This window comes from Haliaeetus leucocephalus, unplaced genomic scaffold (genome assembly GCF_000737465.1).
Source record: "Haliaeetus leucocephalus isolate CR32 unplaced genomic scaffold, Haliaeetus_leucocephalus-4.0 Scaffold848, whole genome shotgun sequence".
Lineage (NCBI taxonomy): Eukaryota > Metazoa > Chordata > Aves > Accipitriformes > Accipitridae > Haliaeetus > Haliaeetus leucocephalus.
Window position 1 is genome coordinate 17,432,346 of NW_010973284.1, and position 18,465 is coordinate 17,450,810.

General features: G+C 39.9%; 1 protein-coding gene across 1 annotated transcript in view; it reads left to right on the forward strand.

The window, feature by feature from the left end:
- Positions 1–16,690, forward strand: part of SLC44A3 (solute carrier family 44, member 3) — a 41,754-nt gene extending 25,064 nt beyond the window's left edge. The window contains exons 11-15 of the mRNA XM_010582761.1: positions 1,536–1,619; positions 11,283–11,420; positions 11,900–12,136; positions 13,967–14,065; positions 16,625–16,690. Of these exons, the coding sequence (XP_010581063.1) occupies positions 1,536–1,619; positions 11,283–11,420; positions 11,900–12,136; positions 13,967–14,065; positions 16,625–16,690 (624 nt within the window). The remainder of the gene's footprint in view (positions 1–1,535; positions 1,620–11,282; positions 11,421–11,899; positions 12,137–13,966; positions 14,066–16,624) is intronic.
- The last annotated feature ends 1,775 nt before the right edge of the window (positions 16,691–18,465 follow it).

The window sequence follows — 18,465 nt, forward strand, 5'->3', positions numbered from 1 at the left end:
GTAAGTGGACTTGGTACGTGGTTTTGTAATCTGAATAGCTGTAGAAGATTTAACTAGCAAAGAAAGATTATTTGTGTCTATAGCACTGTGCTACAGGCTCCTTTTGGTCCAGTTGCCAAGCATTCAGCTGAGGATGTGATGTGACCAATAGCTGTAACTGCTGCTAAAGAGGCTATAAAGTGCTCGGACCAGCTTGTGTCCCCAGTCAACAGAAGAATCCCCCCACAAAGTAACCTTGCTCCTTCCCATGGGAGAAAGGACAGGCTATGGCCCCTTTCCGTTGAGGCTCTTTCTATAAAGGGCCAGAGTAGTGCTACTGAAGGATGGAGAAGTGGTGCTGCATTCTTGTAGAGCTCACCCAGATTTTGCCACTCTTGCAAGAAATGCTGCTGTTTTCTGTGAACAGGAGCAAACATCAGGGGTCCGCAAGCTTGCAGGTAAATTCACAGATGTTTTCTACACAGCAGTCTTCAAGCAGAATCAGAGAGGAGATTGTGTTTGAAGTCCCTTGCTCTAGGTTTTTAATAAACAGTACTTACTGGGGTTAATACAGTTTTAGTAAAATCATCTCTCCAGCAATACACATCAAGATTAAAGTATTTCTCTGCTGTCAGGAGTTTGTATGTACAGTCACCATTTTAAAGGAATTATTCCTGGAATATTTTCAAGAACCTCTTTGGAAAAAAGTTGGGAGGTTCATGATTTCTGCACAAAGAATGGTAGTTGTGGGGACCTGAGGTTTTCATATAGTAACTGGAAGATCTCTGCTTTCCGAAACAAAACAAACACATTCTGACCTCTGGAAAAAGAAGGTTAAAAAGACACAAGTATTGCTGAACTGAATTTCCTTTTACCGAGAAAAACAGCCGGTTAAATTTGGCAGGCTACCACGGCCACCAAGATGTCTTTTGCTTGTCTTGCTTGGTAAAATCTTTATATGGTAAACAATTCTGAGCTCATGATGTGATGGGGGGGTGGGGGGGGGTGTCAATCAATGGTCTATGAATGGTCTGTTCCAATACCTGCTTTTTCTTCCTGTCCTGAAAAATGAATGTATTCTCTGAGTCAGTACCTGCACATGTGCATATAAGTCCTTCTGCCCATTCTTTTATTTCTGTTCATTAGGGTACCAGTAATTTCAGAACTGTGGAGGTTTTTTGATAAACAAAAAAGTTAAAAATCTGATGGTGCACTCCCTGATCACTGCAAAGTACTGTAAGGGTTACTGACTTGCCTGGCTGTTTTGTTCTCCAAGCAGCTGTCAGCTCACAAAGCTGCTTGCAGCACTTCTTTTCTTTTCCTAGAGAAGAATCTTCCATCTACAGGAAGAAAAAAAAATATGCTCAGCTCATCAGTCATTAATACTGAAGGGTCTGAATTAAAAACAGTTCCTGTAATCCTAAAGGAAATATCTGCTGCCTAAGTGAATGCTTTATTAGAAGAGTCAGTCACTTGTAAAGCAAGTTTTTCTAAAATGGCAGTACTGTTTGAGTCTAATTCTGTGTCCAGTAACCGAACATTTCATTTTATTGCAGGAGAGTGCATGTGCAAAGTGCCTGTTCAAGTGCTGTTTCTGCTGGTGTTGGTGCCAGGAAAATTGCTTGAGATACTTTAACCAGGTACACTCTGTCATCTATCTGTCACTCAACCATCTGCATACCTAGTCTAGAAACGGTGTGTGTATGCTAGCTCCATTTAGCACGACTAAAGCAACATCCAGCGTACGCAAGCCAAAGTTTCCTGCTGGCCACCTAAACTAAACAAACAAAAAAGTCTTGAAGTGTAGATGGAACTTGTTGTAAAGAAACAGGGAATTGGCAAACATGCAAGGTGCAAGATTTTAGAAAACTTGTTAATACAGCTTGAGATAGCCCTTTCAGAGGGCCACTTGCTATTTCTGTAGGTAGGAAGACTTAACATTTTGTTGAGTTGTGCCAGACAGACTACTGAAATACAGTGGGTCCAGGTGGAAGGAAGCAATGAAGAAGTAAGAAATCCACCTGGAGATGTGTCATTAAACTAGATACAGTATTTTCCACTTGAAAGTCCTGAATAAAGAAACTTGAACTCTTGGCTGATTTCCATTATCAATATATCTGGGAATATGATCCATGATGAAAAAGCCAGATGATATAATATACTCTTTCTTTGAAAGACATCTTTGTTTTGTTAGCAGTTTTGTTTCAAAAGTGTTTTTATTGGAAATGGATGATTTCTGACATACAGCAGTTTTTCCACATACTTGACTCCTACTTTTTCTGATCCTTTTCTCCAAATGTTTTCCAGCTCTGTATACATTGATGTAAATAGTTAATTTTTCTCTTTGTCAGTCCCCTTTTGTTATCTCTGGTGACTGTGGTATTCTTAATGTGAAAGGGAATCAGATGTTCATGCAGATTCCTAACTGTTGTTCTTTGTTCTCACTGCTGAGGGTAGTAGTGAAGTAAACAAGACAATTCTGATAAAGGGTCTGGCTTCTCCTCTAAAGTAGGTGCATAAATTAGCCTTAATCTTGGACAACTATGAAGAGAAAGTTTTTCACTTAGTTCAGCCTAGATTAAATACTTGTGCAGTGAAATCTCTAGTTCTAGACGATGAATTTTCCAGACTTAGATTTTTTAGGTAGATCTTATGGTCACTGACTTGGTGAGGAATCTCAGAGTTCATCTTGACTCCAGGCTTTCCATTTGTAGTCACCCTTTCCCCTTGGCTTTCTGCCTTTCAAAGAGATATCCAGTATCCTAGTGTTTACTTTCTCCTGCTGTTGTATGCTATGTGTTTGTTAAAAAAAAGAATTAATTACTGTAATGTTCTTCCTTTTGTTTCAGAAGTCTGTATTGTAGCTCATGTTCCCTTAAAAGATTTCCTGTTTCCTAATCTATTGTAGGCAAATTTCTGTTTTTATATGAGTTGTGGTTTTTAACCTAATGATCATAATACTGTGTTTGCTGTTAGAGAATTGTTTGTTTGAACATCTTTTTGGCAAAGACAATGGTGTTCCACGTGCTCCAAATCCAGGGCAGTTTGGGCGAGGGTTAGAGGAGAAGAAAAGCAAGAACATGCTGTAAGATTTTAACAGAAATTTTTATCTGTATGAAGGGGTAACATTGGTCTCAGGTTATTGTATTTCCTAGAGTAATTAATGAATCTCATTTTTTTTTTTTCCTATAAAGAATGTATTCAAGCCTATTTCTTAAAAAAACCATTTTGACTAAGATTGAAAATTTTCAGTTTTATAAAATCTGTGGCCAAATATAAGAAAGAAAAAAAAAGGGAAAAATAAAAGACAAGTCTGCAGTTTTAAGCAGGTTAACATATGGCTTGATTAACAGAAGTACTGAACTCTTAAGAGCTCTTACAGAGTGGTAAAAGCTGCTGGGTACAGCCTTGAAATTTCACATCGGTGTTGAACATGGACTTGAGAGGAATTAAAAAATTGCTTGTACCTATGTTTCTAACATTTTGAAAGTATTTTTAGTTCAGATTTTTTTTTTTGAGTTGAAACTACTGAAATGTGGAAAAGCTGTTACAAAAGTTGGTTCAAAGCTCATTGTGTGCATTAAAATTCCTTTACTATTTTTTTGCCTTTTATTCCAGTATTACCTTCACTATAGTAAAAAGCATATAATTACCTGAAATAGGAAAAAAAAAATAAAAAAAAAAGGGGCAAGCCTTCCCCATCACTTCTACACTATTTTCTTCAACCTGTTGTTATATTGCTTAGATGATTTAAATTCTTTCTCCTCCTTCATTCACAAGTTTAATCGGGATTAAACAGAGCCCCTTGTTTTCCCTTTGGGAAACTTGCAGATGAGAAACAGGTGCTGGAGGAAGTAACACTGGTGACAGAGCATGAGCTTCTTTCTTCCCATGCAGTATCAATGAAGTGCTCCGTTGTGTTATCAAAGAGTACTTTTTGGGCTGAGGTGCCATCTTTCAGGTGGGATTTCACACTGACTTTGATAGTTTCATGCATCCTTGAAGTGTCTCGTTCTCTGCAGGCTCCGCTAAGTTTTGTTCAGCTCTCCTGGAACTTAACTGAAACGGGGCCAGAAGGGTACCCTGTCATCTTCCCATTGTGACGGAGTGCTGTGCTAGTCGCTGACAGTTGCTGTATTTCCGGTGGCGGTTGTTGGAGGAGGGGTAATGTAAACCCAGCATCCTGTGCAGATTGCCATGTGGATAATTACGTTCTGCCTTCCTAAATTTCTTTCGGATTTGCAACTGGATCCTGTGCTAAACTGTGGTGTAGTGTTGCTATGTGCTGTTAAACAGTTCACTCCTTAAGCTGTTCCATTTCAGTCATGGGCAAAGTGATTCATGTGTGTGTATAATCCATTAGTAACAATTGTAAAGCACTCTGGGTTCTATCTGGATGAAAAGTGCTTTGTGAATATAAAGTCATTATCCTTACTTGACAGTTCTGTTTGCCAACACTTGTCAGAATTACCACAGATTTTTTCATCTTCTGGCTCTGATGGTTTCAGTATGTTCCAGATAAACATATCCAATCATCTCAAGTGAAATCTGGGAGATTGAAATTTCTCTTCTGTAAAAAGAATATACTGGGTTTTTTAATGTGGTTTGGGAGCTACAAGGTCTGTCTGTCTCCTGCTTTCTTAAATTGTAGTGGCAGTCTTAACTTTTGATGCATCAAAGTGCTCACTTCCCCCCCCCCCCCGCCTTTTACAGCCTTGTTGCAGTGACTTTTTTTAAACAATATATCTATTTCAGAATAGTTTTGCTTTTCTGTGTCTGCTTTGGGTTCATCTGCAGCCAATTGGCAAGCAACTGCTCCGAAGTGCAGCACATGGATTTCTGAAGGAGTTGCTGAGCAGTACATGGTTTCTTTATTTTCATCAGCACAGTTACTTGCAGCATAGCCTTCCGGGCCCTGTGGTAGCCATTACTGAAGTCAGCAGTGTGTAAGCCTGCATTTGCTGGTACTGAGACCCTTCCACTGATACTGAAAGCCAGCAACTCTCTGGTGTAAAAAAAACAGAAGCAAATCTGTCTAATGGTCGTATATCCATGGCAGTTGGTTGTCCCTTAAACTTTGGATGGAAGCCTATCAGGAGGTTGCATTAAATGCCTTGTGGAGAAGTGACCCAGATAAAACCAAAATTCATGCATGTTAATGTAAGTACAGTTTGCCTCCGCACTGCCAAACACATTGTGCGTCACCCCATAAAGTACTACTTCTTCCTCCCAAAAACAATACTGCATTTTAATGTTACTGGCAAAATTGCTTCTAGATGTTAAGCTAAATTTTCATTCATCTTGAAAGTACAGTTGGCTAAAATGTTCACCTTCAGTGAAATCATATTTTAAATATGTTTGTTTTCCCTCTACAGTGTTTATGTATGTGATAACAGGAAATAAAATTCCTTAGGTCTTTACTTGCTCTGTAGCGTGAATCATGTGGGGACAGAGATGAACAAGGCTGACTAATTCTTCCTTTGATACCTTCCTCCTCTCCCCTATCCCATTAAAAAAAAAAAAGAAAAAAAAAGGGAGAGAGAAAGAAAATAAGAGGCAGTGAAGCAAGTGACCAATAATTCAGTGCTTTTAAGCACAGCAATTTATGAACAACTCGCTGGAAATGTTCAGTTTGATTTTTATTTCAGAAATCCTAAATGAGAGTATTGTCGCACTAACTGCAGAAGCCACTGTAAGCAACTCCAGTAATGATGTAATCATGATGCAATGGTTACTTAAAGCAGGATCCTTGTGGTCCAACCCCTGTGGATGAAATGGAGCCCAGGTGTATCAGTGTGATGCTGTAGGGAGGGACACCCAACTACCCTCCAAGGAGAAAGTTGTGTTGGTCCTACCCACTGGATGACAGCCATGGAGGGAGTAGATGACACACGGAGTAGGAAGCAAGGACAGTTGAGGGACCAGATTTTCTCCAGTAAGTCCAGACTGCAAATAGAAGGTGGAATGGAAATAAAGGAAAGCTGTGTTTCTTGGACTGCTTGGGAAAATTTGGGAAGCTATTGGAGGGTTTCTTACAGATGGTAATTAGCCTAAAAATCAAAAATAACCATTTCTGTATTAGCTGTGTGCTTATGGGTTAGAAGTGGGGGAGGAGAATATTCTCCATGTGTTTGTCAACCACAGGACAATAGCCTTTAGTTAACAAGGCTGCAGAAAGGGCAGATTTGGTCCTGGAAGGTATGAGATGAAGTACTTGCACCAGAAAGAGGGGCATAAATGCTGTTGTACAAGTTGCTGGTTAGGTGATCAGGCTTATCTCTCGGGGTGGGGTGGGGGCAGGACACTGGGATATTGTGGTGTGTCTACTTTAGACAAATAAAGGGTAAGAGCAAGCCTGTTAGCTGTCTATGAGTATATCAAGAAGAGAAACAGCAGGGAGGGATAAGAGCTAAGACAAGATCAGCAGAAGAATGAGTGGATGTAAACCGTTCATGAGCAAACGTTGTCTGGAAGTTGGAAGAGGGTTCCTGAGGACCAGAGGGACAACTGTCTGGAATAGCTCCAAATGTACGGGCTGGGAGAGGGAAAAGCCCTAAGTAGTTTAAAGAGGGAGCTTTCCACATGAATGAAGAAATTGTATAATGTGCTAATCTGAACTAGCCAGGGACCGGAGTGGCTGAAAGTCCCTTCCAGTCTTACGTGTCATCTCTTCAGTGGGGCCTCACAGGCCCGTGTTGCTCTAATTTCCCACCACTGTCTGAGACACACGATACAGCTTTCTCACCAAGTCACTAACTGCTGTACAGCAGCCACAGAAATGTCATTGCCTCTTGCTACCACTGGATTTTGTTTTCTGAGGGGATTCCACTGGCAGCTGTGACACTTGCAAGCTGAGACCCTTTAAAGTCCAGCCTGAGCTGCACAGTGTTGCAGTGGGTGTAGCTAACCAGGGCAGCCCCCAAGAGAGTTGGCAGCAACAAGATCAGATCAGGCTGAAAATACCAGCAGAGCAGAAAAAGCTGAAGTGGGATGCGAAACCAGCATGTCTCCTGCTTCTTTTTTAAGAAGATTCTGTTGCTATGGCAATCCTCTCTTCCTCAAGCTCATTTTATTAAAGCAAGTCCTAGAATGGAGGACTGAATTCAGCAGTTACACAAAGTAGCAATTATTCTCAACAATTGGGGAACTTATGGCCTGGATCTGAGCCACGGTGCCTTTCTCATGAAGCTAGCAGGTCAATTTTTCCAAGACCCTTGACATTCTGTGTTGTGAGGCACAGAAGGATGTATTCTTTAAATAGTTTTTTTTGCATGCTGTGGTATTTGGAAATATGTAAACATTCACATTCCTTATTTATTCATCATGACGCTGAGAAACTAGTGTCTAGTTCCCAGGCTCCAAGCCAGAGGAGGCTTGTGTTCTTCACAAAGGTGGTGATATTGTACCAACTTGCTGGTGCAAGGATAAAGACTGTTCCTGACCCACTATCTCCCATGCTTTCTGATCAATGGTATGCTATTGATTCCATTATTACTTGCTTGTCACCACAGCAGAGACTACTGTTGTAAAGCATCAATTCATTAAGCAAAGATAAAAACTTAATAGCTATATTGGACCAGACTGAGTCTCTGTCTAGCTCAGTATCCCATCTCCAACTGTGGCTGTGAGTGAACACTAAGGTAGCACAAGTGTATACTTCCCTGTCCCCGTGCTGTTTCTGAATCTCTTTTCAGCTGGGGGACTTCTTGAGCCGAGTACATTTTCTGTGTGTTTAATAACTCTCAGTGGATTCCTTTTCCCTGAACTTTCCCAGTCTCCCTTAAGCTCATGCAAACTTTTAGCAGCTAAAGCATCCTTTGTCCAGCAGTTCACAGCTTACAGACTTACAGTGAGAAGAAAATTCAAATTTGGCTCCTACTACTTTGTATGGTCCTCCCCCTGCCCAGTCTTTGTTCTGGAAGAAACACTGAGCCATCTAACCCTACCTACCCTCTCTGCATTTCTCATGATTTTGTAGCCCTCTTACCACATCCTCCTTCAGTCATCTCTTTTCCAGACAGAAGAGCCCGGTGTACTCTGTTGTTCCCCAGAGAGGAGACATTCCATACCTTTTGGATCATTCCTGCTGCCCTTCAAGTCCACTAAAGCTTTTGTGCATGGGAAAAGAGAATGCATTCTGTAGAAAGCCACATTTAAATAACTTGTTTCTAAATGATAGCAGGTTCTTAACTGACCACGGTTTACCATCTTAGCCTTCGCAACTATCTTTTCTTTGAAAGGGATTGGGCTGTTGCACATACCCTGCAACTGGAAAATTAATGGGATATCTAAGCTTTGTAGTCCAAAATCCAAAATGATTTGCAAATATTGGTAATAGCTTGAGTGTGTTAGATGCTCTTTGGTGGGTAAGGCTGAGAAATCATTTGAGCTCATTTCTGTGCAACTCGGTTTCACGGAAACAGACATTTGCTTAAGTGTTAGGCATGTATTTTGTTAGTGAGAACATGTAGATTTCTGTGTGGCTGGATGGGATCAGGGTATGGCGTCTGTATGGGGAACCTGGGAACTGTGAGGAAAGTGTGTGGAGCCCCACACACTGAACAAAAAACCCTCCAAACTTTTTTTTTGTTCCTTAGAATTGTGTTTTTTGCCAAAGGTAGAGATCACTTGGTTAAGTCTTCAGCTTGTACTAGTAGTATTCTTGCTTCACCTCTGTCAATGACTAGTTTTGTAGCCTTCAGCAGTTCATTCATTTCTGTGTCTTTTATTCCTTCTATAATGTTGGATTATTACCTGGCTGCCTTTCTTGCTTGGATGTTGTGACTAGTCGATACTTACATGATTTGTTGAGGTTGTAATTGTTATAAATGCCATTTTTTATCAACTGGTTTGTAAGATGACAAATCCCTGTGCAGGTAGTCTTCAGTCTCCAGCATTAGTTTCAGACTTTCCAAGATAACTGTTCTAGTTAATAAATATCAGAAATTCTTTTCGTTGCACATTCCTCAGATACCAAAGTGGCTAATTCAAGAGTGCAAACAAATGGTTATTTATTTTAAGTTTGGAAACAATGTTTGTACAAGTGCACGTGCATTTTCAACATTCTTTTTAATTTTTAAAACGGAACATTTTTTGCTATTTATAGTGAATACAGAATCTCTGTTTAATTTATTGGCAAAACTTATACTGACCTCACCAGATCAGGATCTGCTCTGTGAATTTAGTTCTTAAGGGACAGAAACAAACTTGGAAAACCCTTTTCCACTTTGTATCTCAATTTCCTGTCTGTTAATGGGAATGATGAAACAGACTTAACTCACAGCATGTTATAAGGATAGGTCTATCCATGTTTGAAACACGCAGCGACAGCTACAGACAGAAGACGGAGAGGGAGCTTGACTTGAGGCCATCTACGCTACGCCCATGTGCTGGGGAGATGGTAGCCCAGCAAGGCTGGCGCTGGCCTTACCGAGCTGCCAGCTCTCCAGCTGCCATGTCCTGGGCCGATGGTACTGCGGGCGAGCTTGCGGGCCGTCGGGTTTCCTCACATGGGATGGCAGCAGGCTGCTTACAAACCGGTCGGGTTGAGGCAGGCAGGTGGGACAAGGATGCTTCTCTTTCAGAGGTGTAGGCTACTGAGAAGGCGAAGGTACTGTAGTCAATGCCTGACGGAGCCAAAGGGTACACCTCGCTGCCGTCCTGTTACGGCACTCCCTGGGGAAAGGATCAGTGTCGGTATAAATGAAAGCTAGCACAGAAAGTGTTTTTTCCTATTTAGGAATGAAGCAAACTTGCTTGTTTAAACAGATTTTTATGCAGACGCTCTACGTGTTTCTGTGGAGTTCCGTGGAGTCTTTGATTTTTCTTAGAGTAGGCAATAAATCCATGGTCTGTCTTTATACTTTTTCCATCTATGGATGTATTTGCTACTATGTAAGTACAATATTTACAGGATGTCACTGTTTACTTCTACTCTTTTTTTGCTTACTATCAGAGAAAAAAAATTCCTTTGTCATATACAAAATAAATAATATCCACAATTAAGAGACAAAGGATCTTTGACTGCATTTATTTTCTTTCTTTCTCTGTAATATTTTAAGATAATGTCAATACAGCTTTGCTACACTATGTTACAGAAATTGCTGTGGGGTAGAACTGGACTCTGCAGAAATAAATTTTCTCTGCCTTCAGCTATCTGAAATTTTTGAAAAGGAAGTGTTTTGCAGTAAGCCAGTATAATTCACTTTCAGCAAACCAGGTTTGGTTTTTTTCACTTCCAGGTGAAGCAGAAAGTATCTGAACACCGAATACATGTTGTGGTGTATAAATTCCTTCAGAATAGTAATCTCTTGCACACTGTGTTCTTACTGACCACACCAGATGTAACTAATGTTTTGTGGCATAATCCACCTTCTAATATTTTGAGTAAAGGGAAACTACTCATAAGACTTGCTGGTAAAGTTCAGCATACATTTCAGGTATCCTGAGTGCTGTTTTTCTTAGCTGGTATTTTCAGGACAGTTTCAAAACCTTGTTGAGGAGTTCCATAAATGAGACATATATGTCAAGTTATGCACAGCAAGTGGTAAAATAATCCAATCCATAGAGGTAGATATTCTGTCCTCCCCACCTGTCTTGGCAAGTTTCCACAGAGAGAAATCTTCTAAAATTCTCAATAAATCAAAAATCTGTGACTGCCACCCCTACTGTCTCTTGAAATGCTGGTCTAGTCCAGGATCCTTTAGCTGTTCTTTCCCAGTCGTTTTCACAATTGATCCCATCTTTCATGAAGAGGTTTATTTTATGGCTATAGCCATAAGCTTGAATGGTAGTTGCATATGAATAGTTTGAAAGGGCCATGTATAAAAGCTTTTTTAATCATCAACTTTTAAATGGCTTGATAACTACATAGCTTGATTTTTCCACTTGCATAGTTTGCCAGTAGTCTTGGAGATAGATTTGTAGAAAATAAGCAAGTAAGTTTGGATAGCGTGACTCCAGCTAAGTAAGTGTTTTGTGGTAATTGTGCCGTATTCATTAACAAGAATTAGGGTAGAGAACTTTGGTATTTTAAAATAAATTGGATAAAGGTGGGTTCAGAAATTTATTTAGTCCTTATTCTAGCATTTACTAATGGTGGAAATCATGTAGAAAAGCTGTTTAACTTTAGAAACATAGTTATTACAGTCCCTTAAAATAAAATTGCCATATTATGCAAAATAACTCTTTATAGTCATAAAGTTTGTATTTCCAAACAGAGTTTAAGGCTTTGCATCTCGCTGAAGTAAAATCTAGATATGAGTCTTGCTCTCTCACTGCATTATTATCTTCTGTAATTTCAGCATGCATACACAACTACAGCTGTAAATGGGACAAATTTTTGTACGTCAGCAAAGGATGCTGTCTTTATTTTGGCAAAGAATTCTGCTAAACTTGCATCCATTAGCTGTTTTGGAGATTTTATCCTATTTCTAGGAAAGGTAAGAGTAAGAAATGTTCTGTAAGAATGAAGTGAAAAATCAGGTTTGATTCTCTTTTCTTACACCTAAAGTAAATAAGGTTAATCTTTGTTAAACTCAGTGTTGTTAATGCTGTAAAATGAGTTTGGGAGTGAAGATAATGTTTGAGGAATTTAATCCTTTTCATAGTCTTTACAGAGTTATTTAGTTGTATTACAGTAGTGTCCTTGGCACCACTCTCACAGCTCCCATTGCAATAAGTCTTTGGTAAATACATAGTAAAAGGTTGCCTCTGCCCTACAGAATTTACATGTTGAATTGAACACAAAGTGTGACAACTACATGATGCCAGAAACTGCATAGCTACCTCCCAGATGAGAAGTGCTGTTAAAATATGGGCTGTAATGTTTTTGCCTTAGGGTTTTGGGGGTTTTGTTTTTTTTAAGAAACATTTCTACATGATTAATGAGGCTGAATTTCTCTCTCACTGCCTTTTACAGGTGTTTGTTGTATGTTTTACTGTTTTTGGAGGATTGATGGCATTTAACTACCATCGGGAGTTGCAAGCTTGGGTAGTTCCTCTGTTGCTGGTTGGATTTTTTGCCTATGTGATGTCCCACAGCTTTCTGTCTGTGTTTGAAGTGACAGCGGATGCCGTGTTCCTTTGCTTTGCTATTGATATGGAGACAAATGATGGATCTGCAGAGAAGCCATACTTCGTGGATCAGGAACTGCTGGTAAACCCCAGTGCTAACAGCAAAGATACTTGAGGCATTCTAAGCTTTTGGGGACTTTTTCTTTCCCCAAGACATAGTAATTCAAACCCACAACCCATGCTATTTCCTTCCCAACACCTTAGAACAGGATGGACTCAGGGATACAAATCATGTGTGAATTTATAAACTGAAGTAAATGGCTCCCTCTGACCCTGTGTGCTAGCTATGATCTGCTGCCTCCTTTTAGATCGTACCATGTAAGTCATGGCTGACATTTTAGGCCTTGTTAGACACATGTTCAATATATTGTCAGTAATTAAAAAATAGAAATAAATAGATGAGCTAGCTGCAGAGACCAATCCATGGGGTGCCCTAAGATTAGACGTTGTGTTGTGCCTTACTGTACAGTGAAGAGCAAAAGTAAACAAGGAGCTTCTTGTTGCCAGCAAGCAGGTCAGGTATCCGTCTACATCCTATGGATGCTGTAGTTCTGAACAAACTTCATGCAAACTCGTGACATTCTGCTTCATACCTATACAGATTCTTTTGCCAAAATACTGTCTTCTGTCACTTGATTGAATTCTTCTGCCTCTGGACTGATTGTTCTGTGTCTTTACCCTCATAATTACTGTATTGTATTACAAGCATTTCCATGGAGAATCATTACATAGCTAATAGTGATGGAGAGCTTTAGTTAATAGCTGTATCTGAAGCATTTGAATGTATATATGCCATCCCTTTCATATTAAGAGAATATCTGAAGATGCAGATGTTTTTTCCTTTCATGCTACTTTTGCCAGTTCTGTCTTTTCCTTCATAAACCATGCAACAAAGAAAATCTTAGTGATTCATGAAAAACAAACTCAGCAGCCAGAATAGCTCATATGATACGAATGTTCTGGATGGATTTCTTCAGGACAGTGTCAGAAGAACTGGTGGGGTTTTTTTGTTTTGTTTTGGTTTTTTTAATGCTGCTGTTAGGTTCCCTGCAAAGTTCATAGAGTTTTGTTGAAAACAAAAAACAGCACAAAGGCAGCCTAAAGATAGGCTTAACCCTTTGTACAGAAGAAAGCAGATAGATATTCTTTGGCTTTGACTCAGAACAGTACTTAAGCATATGTTCCAAATAGGTTACTGAATGGAAAACTCTGAAGCCTTGACCTCTGTTCTTCTCCCTCTGTTTTGCCAAATGTTAAAATACTTAAGCCAATTCTCTCTCATGAAACAAAGAGAGGCTTTCCTTTCTCCACTTCCAAACTTTGTGGTAGTTTCTCTTTAACTCTGGTTTTAATCCTTGTAATTAGCCATGCCCTAGGGCCTTGGGTGAAGAGGGGATTTCCCACAGGGGTGAGGAGCCTTCCAAGCAGGGCAGGCTCTGTAACCTTGTTTGGAAAAACTGGGGGCAGCGCATCCAAACTCCTCCTCATTGCATGATCAAGAGTAAGTTTACTCACATAGCCAAGAACTTGGAGTTTCCCAATACATGAAGGCATTTGACTTGGGACATCTGTGTTATAGTCAGGTTACAAACATCTGGGGGTGGAAGGCAGGCTCTGTGGCCCTCAGGATAATATGCAGCAGTGGGCAGAGAGCTGGGTGAGGGATTTCAGACAGCCAGAGTCCTCATTCCTGTAGTTGGAGATGTAACAGAGATTCTTGATTCATCCTTCTCTGTTGCATTCATCACCTTTGCTGCCTCTGCAGAGTCCCTCCCAGTATCACTCAGTGTCATCCGGCTAGGAACCAGCTACAGTTTCTTAGCCTTGACCTAATTATCTTCCTTTACCAGGTGTTTTTATTTACATAATGGTTTGCATTCCCAAATAATCTCACTGTGGTTTTTGCTTGTAGACATTGGTGAGTCAGAGTAACAAGTTAACAGAAGGGCAAAAATACAGAAGTGTGAGACCTTTCCAGGACAATGAAGATGGGACAGAGCTCCAACCTATGGTGAGACAGGAGTGTGGGATATGCATTTATCTACTAGCTAATGTGTTTGCCTTTATGTCCCAGGAAGAATGGATGGTAGGCTGTCACATATCTCCTGATGTCTCATAGCAACCAACATGCTGTACCCAGTATTCTGTTTTTCCTTCTATTGCTTTCCCTCCTCAGGAAACCCTCTGCTGGTGCAAAATATGGGTGGATCAAATATTTGTTCTCATCCTTCATCCCATTTCCCAGTGTGCCCAGCAGAGGAAGAGAAAGATCGGACTATGGCAAGGGGGTGGGAGATAAATCCCATTCAGAGAGTCCTTCACGTGTCTGCTGTAGGAAAGTCAGAAGAGCGGTAGGCTGCTTGATTTCATGCCGGAACTGCTTTAGTTCCAGAGCTGTAAGATCAGAGCTTAGAAGCCTTCCCTCTCTGCCCTCACCCTTTTTCTTTCTTTCTTTCCTATCAGTGTATATATTTATTTACTCTGTTTTATGCTAGGGTAAAAAAGCTGAGATGCCAGAAGGGAGTGTTCCCCGACACCCAGGCTTGGGAAAGTCCTGAAAGTAAATGCTCACTAACTGATATCTGAAAAAATATTGCAAATTGCCCAGCCTGAGAAGCTGCCCCAGCAAGTTCAGAATCTGGGCTGATTTTCCCCCAGCATCGGGGCGGGGGCCAAGCTAGAGAAAGATTCTGCAGCAACAGTTACTCTGGCACCTACGGTTGCTGGATACAACTACCAGTGTCTTGTGCCCTCCTTGCTACTTCTTACACAAGTGTAACAGATGTTGGTGATTTTTCTTGATGTGCTTTCAAGAGGTACTAGTCTCTAGCAAACTCTCATGCAATCTTGAGGGCATTCTGCTATAGGCAGAGCACTGCTTCAGCTTATTGCAACAGTGAGGGATAGTTGTACTTGATTTTTTCATTGTTTGGGTCTGTTACTGCATTCTTCAGTAATTTTTTTTGCCAAGCACACAAACCAGGGTGTGTGTGTGTTATTCCCTGCGAGAGGATTGTGGATTTGAGACACAAAAGAACCTTAATTATTTTCCCAGTTTACTCTTACAACATTTAAATGCAGTAACAGGACTAGTGCTACACATTATTTGACTCCTTTTTTCTTTCTTTGTAGACTTGAATGTGAAGTGTACCAGGAAGTATGAAGGAAGACCAGCAATAGCAAAAACAGTCATAGAAAAAAAGTAAAGGTTACCAATACCCCAGGAAGTATTAGTTCTATAAATCTTTGTTGTACTTTCTGCACTGGTAAAATGACACAATCTGTTTGTATGAATAATGTATTTTGTGTGTCAGCACATCTGATTTTAATATACTAGTTATGATGGTCTGAAAGTTGTTAATAAACAAACTCCTTGTAAATTACTATGTTGTCAGACTAAAAATACTAAGCCTACAAGGTCATTGGGCTGTCCTTTTTAGCTTTTTGGTGTGTCAGCTAACATGGGGTTTTTTTCATGCCTCTCTGGGAACAGTGGGCCAGTCATCCCTGGATCAGTGAACATCGAAACATTTGTAGAGGAGGCACTCCAAGATGACTGTTTCTTGGATTTGTTCTGTGTATCTGAACAGCCAGTGCAACTGATTAAGGAACAGTACTAAGCTCATTGATGTAAATTACCATTGATAGAAGTTCTCTGTAGCCGAGATAATTAATGGTTATGAGTTAGGTGTCTTTTAATTATACTCTTTTGGGAATGGTTTTTACAAGTTAGTATCATAAACTATCCACTGGCTCCTCTCTAAAGGGCAGACGAGGAATAGTCCTTTTTTTGTAAATAAAAATAAACAACTACCTTCCTTTTGCAATTGAAAAGACAAAAGAAGCAGAAAAATTTGTATCTGGATTTCAAGCTTGACAAAGAAGTAGCAGATGAGCAGTGGCTGGACAGAAATGAGATAAAAGGGTGTTATAAATAATACTTTATCGAAATGTTAGCTGTAGCATGGATGTGAAATATAAAATATCATGGAGGAATGTAGCGAAGAGACTGTCAGGGCTCTAGTTGGAAGACGGACATAAATGTAGATGCTTTTAAAAAAAAAAAACTTGCTAACAGTCTGTCAGCATTTTCTTGTGAGCAATTTTGAGGTTTCTTTAAACTTTGTACCTGTACCCTGGTTATAATACACTTCTGTGGGCTCCACCTCATTCTGAGTGTGGGGTAATTTTAGATTTTACTCAGTGGCACATGATTTTATTCTTTTTGTTCAAAAGCTCCTTTAATACTTTGTTTGAGGAGAGGTTTGAGGTAGGAAGACGACTCCAACCAGGGATTTCAGTAAAGTACACATCAGTATACGAAGAAGTGAGACATTACTGCAGGTAAGTGACTCAAACCTGCCATAATGAATAGATTGATAAACCTTTGATCAGTCACAGCTTGGAAGTTACATACAGAAAAGCTCACTGATGGCCTTAATGACAAATCTGTTTCAGCTAAATATTGTATCTGCTCTCCTGCTGTTGAAAGGAGACTAGTTATATGCTAGGGAATGCTAAGAAATACTTGCTTTTTATTCTTCATTTAAATAACTTTTGTCTACTTTAGTATGAGCCACTTCAAGAAGTTGAGGAATATGGGATAAATGATGAAAAGGGGCAAGAAACAGATTAATTACTTTCTGCCTGGCAGGTGAAGCTGATCATCTACTGGCTGTGACTCACTACCTCTCATTATTTAAATGGTGGTCGGCTTGTGGATGCTGTGGGAACTGGAAATCATGCTGAATAAGCAATAGCTCTCTAACCTTGAGAAAGTGTGCAGATATGGTACTTACAGAGGGGCAAAACTTTTCCCCTGCCATAGTTCCCAGTAAGATTGCTTCTGTATACCTTTTAATTAAATTTTGTACATAAAGCATAGCTTTATAGCTTTCAGGTGCAACACAGCACCTCCCAATCTTATATACATCCCACTAGCAATGGTGTCAACAACCTCCAACTGTAGCATTCCTGTGTGGCAGGAGTCCTCACCTGAATTAGAGGGATGAAGCACCCCTTACAGAAGCTGATGCTATTTAGTGCTTGTTTCTCATTGCCATCTTCCCTTGCAGGATATTGTAGTCAGGCAACTATAAAGCAGCCTGGAAGTAGGTGGTGGGGTTGGATGTAGGTACAGCTCATGTGAATACATACATAGTACTAGTTCAGGTACTGATGCTTGTCCAAGCCACTTCTGGTATTTCAACATCTGCCCTGTAAAGGAGCCCAGTACTGTATGGACTTTTCTTTCCTGCAGCTATGGAAGATTGAATTCAGAGGAATTAAAGGTACTTTTATAACTATATTCCTTAAAAATAGGAGATGGGGACTACTGGTGTCTGTACACTAGGAAATGGTTAAGTATTACAGCTTATTGTTTTGAGCAAGGCAGTTTGCATTTGGTCTTGCTTAGTGTCTACTTCAAACTCTTGCTTAATTCATTTATGATTCCACTGGATACCTCTGTGGCTGAAAGAGAACAGGCATACTGAGAACAGTTTGTGTGTTGTTTTGTTTCCTCTGCTCAAGTACATAGATAATAAATGTGTGCAAGCTGTGTAAAGCATAAGTTTTGGATTCAGAAAGAGCAGGAGGGCATGATTCAGGCTTTCAAAAAGAGACCATGCTTTCACCCAAACTATGAAAGCAACAAAGTTTTGTTGTTGATAATGGCACTGCTTTTCAGCATTCAGTACTACAGATCTAAATTGTTAAATACTATTATTTTGAAGGGGAGAAATAGTATAGTTCAGGAAGAGCAGGTCTTAACAGACATTTTCGTAATAATTCTCTTGCCTCAGATGCAGGGCTTGGACCAGTGACCTCCAGAGGTCCTTTAAAATTTAAATTCTGTGAAATAAACAAGCTTAAGACTTGTTCAACAAATAGGTCAGTCAAAAGTCAGGACACCACATCACACCCAAAGATAACAGAAACTAATGGAGCAAAGCACAAAAAATTTCTAATCTTAAGGGAAGAATCCTTTACAAGTCCAGAACTTGCAACTATAAAACATTTTATATGTTACTGTAAATAAGCATAATCTGCAGTAAATACTTGTAAAAACACTAAAGATATTTTTTAAAAGTTAGGATCAGTAACAATGGCCCCCATTGAGAGCATGCTCTTTTTTCTCCTGTTAAAAACAGTCCAGGTAAATTAGTACAGCCTGTCTCCACTCCATGGTGAGGAAGAAAGCATTTTCCATTTAGGAACAAAGCTCTGCTATCGGTAACTAAAGAACTTGGATTGCAGACCAGCAGGCACTGGGGTATCTCTTTACATACTTTAAAGCAAGGGTGTTTTAAGTTCTCAAAGTGATGGTATGAAGACTATAGGCTGAAGCAGAGGCAGTGTTAAATACGTGCAGTTCCTCATTTGCCTTGAGAAAAAGGGCAGGGATTTAGT